At 41.8% G+C, this 12,832-nt stretch overlaps 1 protein-coding gene across 1 annotated transcript in view; it reads left to right on the top strand.

Annotated features, from left to right (window-relative positions):
- adamts16 (ADAM metallopeptidase with thrombospondin type 1 motif, 16) overlaps positions 1 to 9,925 on the top strand; it is a 48,215-nt gene extending 38,290 nt beyond the window's left edge. The window contains exons 19-24 of the mRNA XM_079275060.1: positions 6,276 to 6,480; positions 7,257 to 7,451; positions 7,565 to 7,621; positions 7,843 to 8,058; positions 8,282 to 8,429; positions 8,577 to 9,925. Of these exons, the coding sequence (XP_079131186.1) occupies positions 6,276 to 6,480; positions 7,257 to 7,451; positions 7,565 to 7,621; positions 7,843 to 8,058; positions 8,282 to 8,429; positions 8,577 to 8,692 (937 nt within the window). The 3' untranslated portion in view covers positions 8,693 to 9,925. The remainder of the gene's footprint in view (positions 1 to 6,275; positions 6,481 to 7,256; positions 7,452 to 7,564; positions 7,622 to 7,842; positions 8,059 to 8,281; positions 8,430 to 8,576) is intronic.
- The last annotated feature ends 2,907 nt before the right edge of the window (positions 9,926 to 12,832 follow it).

Raw genomic sequence — 12,832 nt, 5'->3', positions numbered from 1 at the left:
GGAAGTGCAAATAGCATCAAATGTTAAGTGTTATTAGATTCTATGATGCAGGTTTTGTTGAATTTGCACTACAGTTTTTGTCATGCATATGAAGTGTATGAGTCTGTTGTTGCTGTCAAAATGTTGCCAAGAGCAGAGTGAGCAGAGCTGCTACACACACACAAGAAGAAGACAGGGCAGGGCAGGAGAATAACAGTGCTGGTGTTTGGTTGCTATGAAGTTCACTCACACACAAAATCTCTCACCCTTTCATCAAGACTTCCAAGGAACATTTTTCTCTATTCCACCCCACCCAATGAACACTGCAGTGCAAAGTCTAAAACTACGATATAACACATTACAGTAACACCGGTGCACATATCTCCCTATCTTCTGTTCTGGATGCTTTTCTTTGAAACCTCCCGTCTTCCGTGTGAAGTCATCTCTTCATTATTCTGCATTCCATTGGTGGTGTCCCGAAACCTGCTGAAAAAACACAGTATTTTGCATGGCACCAATATTATATGATCAGCACTGAAATCATGGAATCCCAGTCATTGCCATCCATCTCATGTTTTATAGGAACTAACAGCTGCTCTAAAGGGGATTTCTATCCTCTGGACAGCGGTGTCAGTGCCTTATTTTTCCTTCTTGCTCATTTTGTGTCTGTCTCCGTTTTGGAGCAGGTATCCTAGGAAAATCCTGCGTGATGACTGCAGAGCTGTCTCATAGTCACTGACATAAAGTAGCGATCGTGTTGACAGGAAAAAAAAGAAAAGAAAATATATATATATATATATATATATATATAAATAAATCATCAGAAAAGGAGATCATGTTTCTCCAGAGCTTTGTAAGGTCAGACATTTTAAGCAATTGTAAATTGTAAATGGTTGTGGTTAATTTTGTCATCATGTGTACTAATGTGCAGTATGCTATGCAGTCATTACGGCTTTGTTTGACTGTTATATTCAAGAAAAACAAACTGGTACTGTCAGCAGAGAGCACTAGTGCCAGTTTTACAGGCTAGAAATGTCTGCACTCAGAGGGTTGTCAGGCACTTTGGATGAAAGAGATCACCAAATGTTATGTTAGGATGGCTACCACTAAACTCCACCTACAGTTTAGGTTGTTAACCATTGGGTTACCATGGATACCATGGAAGTAGCTTTTGTAAAAGGAGCCAAATGTAGAAAAGAATGCGTAACTGTTCATGTCGCCTCTTTACTCCACCTTTCTTTCAGCTCAAAAATAAACACACAATTTCTGGTCAGGGTCTTTCTCTCTCTTCCAGTTCGAAAACCAAGCTATTCCCCCCCCCCCCCCCCCCTACAGGCCTGGAGAACTTCCGTTGTGTTGACTGGATATGCAGCGTTTTTTCTGTTGCGTTTGATTGGCTTTGGCCTTGCATCGTTTCTGTATGTGCAGCGTGTTAGCTGTTAATGTGTTTGTGTTGGCTTTGTGCGTCACGTTTTTGCATTTGCCGCATGTTACCGTTTTGTTATTTGCTTTGGACATTCATAAATGTTTTTTAATTGGCTTTGTTCTGAAGCTGCAGGACGCTTCTCTTAGTGAAGATGTTTTGGGTCATTGTAGGGTGTTTGCCCTTGTCGGCCACCATAAGAAAAGCCCTTGGACATGGAAGAAAAAACAAACCAGTGATGCCCATCAAGCAACCATGGCAGTTACATCCAAATTATAAAGAAACTCTCAATACATTGTGAGTAAAAACGTCCAAACTGGCATTTTTCACTTCCTGTAAGCAACAGAAACCAAATCCTGGCTCTTTTTGTTACCAGATTCCCCAGTATTGTTATTTATTGACAATCAATTTACTCGTCATTGGGGAGCATGACATTATTTTCTACCTCCAATAATGGTCATGACGGAAAAAGTTTTGGAAGCAAAAGTTCAGTAAAAGATAATATTTCACCACAAAATGTAATGTAGAGCTCATTTTATGCACTCTACAAATGTCAGTATATTGAAACAAGGCTCACTGAATGGTCTTAACTAGGTTTGTCGATTATACACTTGTAGAAATCAGATAACACAAATGGAAATATAACTCTATACATCTATGTATGTGAACCCAATTTATGTAGTGTATTATGTTTCGATGCCACGCTTACATTGGGAAATTGAATTACGCTCCTATTGGTAAGTGGATTGTAGAGCAGTCGGAAACAAAACATTTCAGGAGAGAAGAGGGCATCCATCAAGGAATATCGGGAGACTCTTGCTCACTGTGTTTGTGGGTTTATGCAGAGAGGCCAAACAATTCAAGCTTCATCTTCACATTTACAGTCACGCTGTCATTATCTGGTAGCCAGACACCGTGACTGTTTCCCTTCCATATGTTTCAGCCAGTACTTAACTGCTTACTCATCTCTCAAGATATACTGTACAACAGATGCTTCATTTGCTCTCAACCGCTACAAACGCACACCAATTGTCTCTGTCCTTTTACCCCCCTCAGTTTCTGTCTGTCCCACTGTCTGACTCTGTCTCCCTCTGGCTCTCTTCCACACACAGAGGCATTGGTGAAGCCTTTGAGGTCAGTTGTGAGATCTTTCTGTCCCACCTCTCACCCACCCACCCACACACACACACACACACACACACACACGCACACATTGCACATAGCTTGGTTGTGAGACCTATTCTGGCTCAGCTGTAAACATAACCCTAATGACCTGGACACTTTGATGTAACGGCTCTTTTTTCTTTGTGACCTGTCCAACCCTGTCCTTCCACACACATCCACACACACACACACACACACACACACACACAAACGCACACCAAGCAGCCAGCCAAGGATAGCTGTCATTCAACTTTGTTGTGTTTGGGTCGCAGCACTTCCAATCTCTCAGCAGGGATTTGTGGGGCTTTATAACAAACATACACACTCCGTCTGCGTGTCTGTCTGTCTCACTGCGTCTTTTAAAAGTCACCTATAATTAAGCTAAGATGTTGATGCTTATCTCTGATATTTCTTCTTCCCCCTTCGCTTTCTTATCTCTCTCTTTACCTTCTCCTGTTCCACAACTTACAAAGTCACACACACACACCACCCGAATCTGCATTTGCTCCCTAATGGATTTGTGTGTTTACACGCATTCTGGGAAAGCACTGATAATGGTGGCTGTAAAGTCATCTCACAACTGTTAACACTTGTCTCCTATCTCCTTCACTATCTACAGCCGGGGCTGCTTGGGTGTGCATGTGTGAACACACAAGCTTATGTATGTGTGTGAGTGGAAGCATGTGAGGAAGACACTGGCAGAGCTACTCTGCTGTTAACGTGTTTTTTAAATTTTGTAATATGTGGCAGATTTTTTGTGTTATAGTACATTATATATTTATGTGGGAACTGATGATTACACAACTGTCAGAAAATCTATGAATGGCATCATTTTATTTTAGTTGTCAAGGTGATTAAATATCCGGATATGTATTACATCCTTTTTTTTAGCATTTTATGCCAATATTATCAGAAATTTGTAAATTATTCGTGGGTTCAGGACCCATCAAGCGTTGTAACAACATATACTGCCAGACTTCAGATATTCAGACAAAAAATGAAACGTTAAAAGCAGGAGAGCTCTTATGTTACAGCAGAAAATTTGCACAGTAATAATATTAAGTCATTTTCCGATTGGTTGCAGTCGAGGCCTCCAGGCTATATTTCTATTCTTTGCCACACTCTGATTACAGTCATTTGCAGCAGTGTGTGTTGAATAAAGGTTTCCGATTACACGTGAAGCATTCATAACATGCAAATGATATTGTTACAGTGTTGCTGTGGTGTTTGGGATCAGATGATCACATTAATTTGTGTATCCTACAATATTTGTGTTCAATTTCATAGCTTTCAACCAGAACTGATTTCAGTTGTACCTTTTTTTGAAATGCCTGGTACAGTATCAAACATTTCTGTTGAACTAAACTGAAACACATTGTCCAAGTATATGTGCATATTATGTTTCTCTGTTTTTCACCAAGCATGTGGCCAAGTTTTTCAAAGTGTACCGGTTTCTTACAGTAACTGTGAGAAGAGAAGAAACATGTGCTGGACCGGCCAAAACACGCAGGCCAGACTAGACAAGTTATCTGTTGTCACCCGTCCATCTCTGCAGCTCATTCTATTCTGAGGCTCTGCAGTTATTTTATTTTGCTGTGTCTGCACCCAGTAAGTTGGACTGAAACTGACATTACACCATGGAAAAAAAAGGTCTCCGATGCCCGCTCACATTTAGAGCATGATATCATTCTCTCTCACGGTGTGGACGTACACTGACATAAGCAGAGAAACACCCACGCACTGTCATGTACACTTGAAAGCTTAAACACGCACACAGTGGCACAGCCATAAACACGGGTCAGAAGCTATTTAATGCCTCCGGTGAGCATCTAGACAGCGTCGTTTAGACCACAGAGGCGATCTGACACTCTGTCCGCTGGACATCTGATCCCCTCTGTCCAGAGAGTGTGATGCTCACTCATCCTCCAACATTTCAAATAACAGCCAAGGCAAAGATCACAAGGGTGGTTTATAACTTGCCATGGCATGAATCAGTATACCAATGGCCATGCCAGTGAGGTAATACATCCATGATATAAGTATATGTCCTTCAGTGATAATTAAAGCGATAATATATCCGCTTTATCGTCTACCACATTAAAACCTTCATCGAGAGATGACTATATTTTACTTCTCTGTGCAGAAACTGATATCTGAGATGCGATGTAAGAAAGCCAAAATAAGCACTTAAGTATGATGTCATACTGTAGCAAGTAGGTAAATTGCATAATAAACCTGAATAAAGATATCGGCTAACCACTACAAGCGTGTCTGTTACATCACAGAGATCCTGTACAGTTTAAGTCTTGAAATATTAATGAAGAACTACAAATTAAGAAGGAGGTGTATTGAGTTTCCTCTCTCTAGAAGCCAACAATGCAAGCGTAATGAGTCCAAATACGTCTCCGCTCTAGAAAGACACGAGGTGGCTCTAAAAATTGCTGTGACTTTAGCTGGTCGTCTGCTTCCATTTATTTATGTATTCAATAACTCCACAAGGATTTAGCTCCTATTTCTGCGCCAAGGGCCAATACACATCATGTCATCGTGTTAAATATGTTTCATGTTTGTGTTGATTGCTCGGTTAAATGTTTAAAGCATTGTAGATTTTCATCTCTCATCCTCATCCTCTCTCAAGTCATCCTTTGATGATACGACAGCGCGTCTCGTCCTCCTGACAAGTCATAACATACATAAAACCAGATGGAATTTCTCCATCCGTATTTATTTAGATTCCATAGTGCATGTATAATGCCCTTCAGAACTAAACTCTCCTCATCCGCCTTATACAACATTCCAAGCAAATGATGCACCAAATTGCCACAAATAAAGTTTAGACTGTTAATATACACAACTCTTTGTGCTGACAGCAATGTTTTTGGATGGTTTGGGGTAGATCTTAGGAGGCTGGGTGGGTACATTGGTGTGAATTTAGCTAGAGGTTGACAGAGTGTGTGATGAGGGATTGAGCTGCCTGCACCTTGAGTTTGGGTTCACTTAGGAGAGATGCAATGAAGCTCCGAGGAAGAGAGTAGGAATCGGAGGCTCGGGGATTAAGCGCTTAGACATGTGATCTGCCTCCACGCAGCTTTGGAAAAGAAACGACTTAAAAATAACATAAACTATACTGTCCTTAACCGAGCGCTCACCAGAGTCAGAGGATTGTGTGTCTCAGAGGAATCATGATCAAGAATGCTGAATTTATGTAGAGAGGGCCACCTTTTTCTGCCAACATATGCATTTGTTAGGAGTGTACATTACGAATGGCGGTAATTATGAAAGAAATATGTGATGATGTTTAGTTTTAGTGGTGATGAGGGCTGAGTTTAGACAATGAGGGGGTTTAAAACTGCACAGTGGGGTTTAAGTTACAGTTTAAAAGCCTGGTGTTTCGGCTGTTCTGCCTTGCTCTGAAGCCAGTCTGCCATGAACACATGTGAAAGACTTAGGCCTGCAACACTACAACAAACTCAAAGATATATGAATAATAATTGGGGGTTTTACAGTCCCTTCTATGTTATTTCTGAAGAAGATCAAGCTGCAGAGGCCACCGAAGAAGAGAAGTCGCTTGAATATGACACAGGGAGTCTCCCGCAGTTGCTATCGTTGTACAGTTATCGTGTCCTTTGTGAATTCCCACAGGCCTGTCTGAATAAGTGATTGAGGAGCTCTGCATGTTGACTCTCGACCTTGTGTTGTGTTGTCCCAGCTGGTCTGTAGGAGAGTGGGGGGGGTGCGGTCGGAGCTGCGGAGGAGGGGAGCAGATGCGACAGGTCCAGTGTGTCCAAAGAACCAGCCAGACCAACGTAGACGCCCTGGCCGACTCCCACTGTGCCCAGCCCACTCCAGCCAGGAGGCAAGCCTGCAACACACACAGCTGTCCACCGGTCTGGACCACTGGGCCATGGTCACAGGTAAGCATGCGTGAAAGTGATCAACCACGTCATGTAAGAGTCTAAGAGTTTCCAATGTGCTTGATGTAAGTCAGTGAAGGCATACTGCTGCAGTTCTTATCCAAAGCAGGAAAAACACACTTCAAAGTTGCACACTTGCCATTTAGCCTCAAGAGCTCGACACGCTGTTGTTAAGTGAACACAAGCCTTGATGGCTTCACCACATTTTATAACAGTGATCTCAGTGGCTTTCAAGTATGAATGAGTCCACTGAGACCTTCCATTTTTTTGTTCCACGTCCAGTTCTTATACATTGTGTGTGGTGACTTGTCTCCCTCGTAAACTTTTTTTCAACTGTCATTTAGCCCAAATATTCTTAACTACCTGCCACAAATGGTGTCCAGTTCACTTCCTCTATGGGGTGTAGTGCGTCACGGCCCCTTGTTTCTTGAACGTAGTGAAATACTGTCAAGATATTTGTTCAGGCCGTGCCATAAGATGTGTGTGTAGGATCAGTATGAATATTGGAGGGATTGTTGGCCCATCTTAAAGGAAGTATTCAAGGAAGTAAAGCAAAATGAGTCACTGTGTGTTTCAATGCTTTATACATTTAATCGACGTTTGTCAAATCTTGAATTCTTATTGACAAATCCTTACTTTAAGGCTACCTCTAAAATGATAAATGTACTTGAGAAGATGTTGTTCTTGTGATCTACCAGTCACAAAGAGGAAGTTACAGCTTAAAGCATTTAAGGATATCAAATGTGATCATTGCCATGTTTCTGCTTATTTGGCAGTGTTCTCGTAAGTGTGGCAGCGGCTTGAGGAAGAGGACGGTGCTGTGTACGAGCACCGACCCAGGGACCCGGACACACACGCTGGCAGACAGTCTGTGTGCTGGCCTGTCGAAAGCCGCCAGTCAAGAATCCTGTTTCATCAAACGCTGCCAGAAACAACGCAAAGTCCAATGGTTTGTCTCCACGTGGCAGGAGGTAAAGTTCAGTCATGAAGATTGATGAAAAAACATATACAACTGAAATGAATACATCATGAGTAATGCAGTGTGTATTATTTCTTCTCTTTCTTTCCTTCTTTGATTGTCCAGTGTTCAGCAACATGTGGTCATGGCTATCAGGCACGCTTCATCAAGTGTGCAGAGAAGGTGTGTATTACATGTGTAAAAATGTTCAGTGAAAAATGGCAAAACATTGATTCCTAATGATTAAATTCGTAACTTTATACATTAGTTGTGACAAATCACTACTTTAAATTCTCATCTCTTCAAATCCCGATTTGTTATAATTTAGGTTTTCTTGAGAGTGTTATGTTACACAGTGGAATATTCTGGCTTACATGAACCTTTTTTGGGTTTCCATAATACAGGACACTGCAGGAAAGTACAGAGAGCTCGCTGCCAAGAAGTGCCACCACGTCCCCAAGCCCTCAGTAGAGCTCCAGAGGCCCTGCATCCTGGCTGAGTGCCCCGTCCGCACTACCCCACCAGTCCACCGATGGAGCATGCATCACCTCACCCATCCACCTCAACCCCTCCCTCAACCTCCGCCTCAAGCAGAGTGGCACTCATCTCCTTGGTCTCAGGTACGTTAACTTAAAGGGGGATTACTTTGCTGAACCACGTAGTGAGCACGGCGATACATTTTATAGCTATATGTTTTATGAGTTACTTCTTTTGTTAATAGTCATTTTGTAAGTGAATCAACACTTGTTGATTGACAAGAGGGGAGGAATTTGAATGTGCTATAGGTGGCTCATGACGTGCATGCTATTTTTTATCAAGGTTTTGTTTCTTTGTACTCCACAGTGCACAGTGACTTGTGGAGGAGGAGTGCAGGCCAGGACAGTTCAATGTCTGGTCCAAGGGAAGCCCTCTCCTGGCTGTGCCCTCCATCTTAAACCCTCAATGTCCCAGGCCTGCAACACCAACTTCTGCCCGCAACCTGAGAAGAAAGGTACCGAAGCGCGAACAGATGATAGTACTAGTTTGATGCTTGTATACAAACTCTTGTAATCTGTAGTCGGAACAGAGTTATCACAATATCCTGTCAAAATAGAAACAAGCTTTCATAAGTTTTTGTTTCCCCCTTTTTTTTCCCCAGACCTTGCATGTAGGGATTACTTCAACTGGTGTTACCTGGTGCCCCAGCATGGAGTCTGCAACCACAAGTTCTATGGAAAGCAGTGCTGTCAATCATGTTCAAATTCAAACCTTTAATCATACGGAGGGACTATGTCTGTGACACAGACCGATAGGTAGTTAGATAGACAAAAGACTGTATTTGGCATTCATGCTTGAAAAGACATTGTTTTTGCTTTAAGCGTGTGGCGGGCACTGAAAACAAATGACGCTTCAATGGAAGTGCCAGACAGTTGCAGTGCCCTTTCTTCTCCCTGTGATGCCGGACATCTGGATGCAAGAACTCGATCCGCTCCACAGGGAAGTGATCGGAACAATACATATAAAGGAGAGAATTATGAGGAGGAACTAGCGAAACGGGAATCTTGATTAAGGCATAGGCCTGACATATCCAAAAGAAACTGAAAACCTGAAAAATCCCAGCTTTGTTTATATACTGTATGTAATTGCACAGATCTGTACCCAGGACACCCGACATCTCCCGGTCAACCACAGGCCGATGATGATAGGCCAACAATGAAAAACCGGTTGAGGAAGTTTCAGGCACCGCCACGCAACAACATGCGATACGCCCGGGTCTACGCTGCAATTCTTGATCAATTTGGAAATCTGGGGTCTGATAATAAAAAGGGATGTTTCAAAGAAGCAAGTAAGAAAACATCATTTTACTCAACGGCTTCATCAAAAACAGACAGGGAATCATCAAAGTGGGCTTCGTCGATAGCGGGAGAATAGCAAGAAGCTTTGTGTTGTCATATAATAGAAGAAGGAAAGAGCAAAATGAAATGCATCATACATACAGTACATACATGAGAGCTATTCTGAGATGGGTCGAGGCTGTGTGAACTGACTTTCATACTCAGCGGTGCTACAATGTTGTCTTCTGTCACAAAATCAATGTGAAATCCTCAAGTTTCAGGAAGGAACACATGAATTGTGTGACCCATGTACAGTGTTGTTTGTTTTATTTATTGGCTTTACAATACAGCGTTGCTGGAAGACTGTATTAATAAGCAGTATAAATGTGTCATTTTATTACTCTACCCTAAGTCCATGACCTTTATATTTTGTATTATGTTTCATAGGATTACATGCTGACAAACTGCACTTTTTTTGTATTCAAAACATTTACTTTACTTTTGAAGAAAAAATATATGTGACGTCAAAAGCCCAATTCAGTAAATCTGTATTAAGGACTAAAGGTATGAACAGAGTCTGCTCCGTCGATCCATGACAGTGTCCTGCATTACATATTGGTATGGTTAAAAGCACGAATAAACAGGTGATTTTCACAATGTAAATGAAATAACAATAAACAAATGTGAGTCATGTCAGCATCTCAGCTGTGGCACGAGTCCTGATTTCCATTCATTTGAGTCATTCTGTTCAGGTGTCAGTTTGAGTGAGTTCGATCTTACCAGGGTGGTGTGAAACTCAACAAGTCTAAATATGTTTTTACGACGGTGAAACAAGATCAGGAACGGAACTTAATCCCTTCAACCATGTTTTTTTTGCCTGAAGACTTCCACTGGGCAGGATATGTTCATCATACCCTGACAAAGTTGTGTCTTTTAACAAACTGCAAACAACAAACTGCATATTCTGTTTCTTTTGGTCTTTACCAACTACTGAGAGAAATATCGTGCTCTCTAGCAGCTGAATGCGTTCAGCTAGTTGCTAACTTTGTTGTGGGCAGGACACGTATTTTTTTTAAAGAAATAATAAAATGAGGACAACTTGTTCCCGCTTGAAACAAGGTTGATGAGAGCGCTGACTCAAAACCATAAAGTTGTGGGCCAACAAAATAATGAGCTGAAAAGGCTGAAATGCTGCAGAGGGCTGCGGCACACTGCAGAGTCTGTACTTCTGTGTGAGTTTGTCTCTGGCTATTCTTTGTATGTCTCCTCTGTACACAGTTTTCTTCTTCTTTCTTCCTCCTGAGATGCCCAGTCAGGGTTCTAAAATCAAGCATTAGGTCATTACAGGTCTATCTGATATTGGGCAATACAAGTAAATTTGAGTTGTTTGTTGCGAAAACAAACACTATTTTTTCTATTTTCTATCAAGTTTAGTGTCCTGGGCTGAGCCATCTCCTGCAGTTTATTTGAAACCCTTTTACTGTGCGATTGATGCAACACCACCAGCCCACAGGTTAGAATTATAAGTCCCTTCTACTTTAGAGTTTCTCAACAAGTCAAGTAGACACAGATGCCCAAAACAAAAATCACCATTGTCATAATCCTTGGGCACTCCCCTTAAGAGAGAGAGAGAGTGAGAGAGTGAGGGAGGAGTAAAGAAGAGTGTGAGAGGAGAGAGAGAAATGGAGTTGAAAGTAGGGCAGAGGGAGGGCATCTATGTTTTTGGTGCTGTCATAGCAAAATGCTGTGAGAAAGAGAGGGAGTGAGCCAGAGGGAGAGGTGGGTATGGAGAGGAAAAGGGGTTTTCCTCCATGTCAACCACCTCTCTGTAGTTGATTTATAGTTGGTATAAGCTGTGGGCACTGGGGTACTCTGACTCTGTGCTTGTGTGTGTCTGGACACTGTACTTGAAATGAAATGTAGGCCATGGGAGCAGTTTTGCTAATTAAGGCCAGCTGTCTGACAAAAGCAAGAACACAGTCACAAACACACAGGGTCACATTACTCTTATAATGTATTACAACAATTGGAATTACAGAGCACTGGCATCCTTGCAACGTCGTAAGTCATTATAAAATGCCTTACAATGTGTTATCATACTGTGTTGTTTTATTTTCATGACTATTACCTGAAAACCTGTGTAAATCTGTCTTTGAATAACATATAGTATACCTGGAGTTTGCATTGTCTTCAACACTCTGGGTTTCCTCCCACTATTCAAAGATATGCAGCTCAGGGAAACTCTGAACTGCGGTTATGAATGAATGCAAATTAAATGTTTTAAATTTTGCTTCCCGCTGACTCTATATAATTTGCTATAGAAGTTTAACAAAGAAAAGAAATCCAACCACACAAGAAGAGAAGGATTAGGAGGAAGAAGCATTTTGTTTGTACAAAGATTAAGATCAGACAAAGGCTTCCTGTAGATAACAAAGGTGATCGAGACAAATCTGGCAACATCCAAAGTGTTACCGAACCCATGTCAGGTAACAGAAGAGATTATCTGTCAGAGAGAGACAGGAAGAGAGAGAGAGCATGCCCAGCACTCCCTTTTCCACTTAAATAAAACTATGCTATCTCTGACTGGATCTGTTTGGAGAGATTTGGCTCTTTCGCCTCGAGGCTACACTCTGAAGGTTCATCTGAAGTTGGGGGGTTATTATCTTTCCATCGGGATGCACCTACAATAATCCCAGCACCTTTAGTTGTTTCCTTGCAGCTATTAGAATCACTAAGCTGGAGGCGACTTGCTGCCGCAGTAATAAGGACTATTGTGGAGCACAACAAACAGGCAATTATCTCAAAATCCATGTATTTACCTGATTTATTGTAAAAGCTTCTTAAACTCGTGACGAAATGACCTCCAAAGCATCAATTTCAAAACTTTTTGTTTGTGTATAAACTCTTTGATTTTGTATCTGGACCTTGACCTAAATGGGAAGCAGTTAGTGGGGGGGGGAGAGAGAGAGAGAGAGAGAGAGAGAGAGAGAGAGAGAGAGCGAGAGAGAGAGAGAGAGAGAGAGAGAGAGAGAGAAAAAAAAGATATAGCTTGGGACCACTGTTGTTATATTATGTACAACAGTACCCTCTGCTGACTATATAAAGAACTACTACCAATACATGTTCCAGCAAACCTGTGGCATTAAGGGATCCACAGCAGAATGCTTCGGCCAGTGTCTCGTGCCTTTGGTACGCAGTTTGTTATATATTTTTGGTTTATATGTCGTGATATTTAGCTGTATTAGAATCAAATAGTACATCATCTTTCTGCTTGATAGTATAAACAGTGGATGAATCAGGGTGGCTGGTTTATATCATTCTGTATTTGGTCTTTCAAATAATTCCTCAATCTTGATGCCACCTGATGACACGTGGAAGTGCTCTTGAATATTCAATGTGCATCTACAATGAACCTTCTAATGACCGTCGAATCCACAGAGATGGAGTTTGACCTGGACAAGGCCCTGAAAGACGTCCCTATCCATGTGGAGGAAGCATCAACTTCATCTCAAACTCCACCTACTCCATCTCAGGTCCTGCCAAAACTGGAGCACCGACCGCCAGGAGGGATGGTGGAGCT

Source organism: Melanostigma gelatinosum (assembly GCF_949748355.1).
Source record: "Melanostigma gelatinosum genome assembly, chromosome: 9".
Taxonomy (NCBI): domain Eukaryota; kingdom Metazoa; phylum Chordata; class Actinopteri; order Perciformes; family Zoarcidae; genus Melanostigma; species Melanostigma gelatinosum.
The sequence above is the reverse complement of the archived record's forward strand: the minus strand, read 5'-3'. Positions and strand labels throughout refer to the sequence as shown.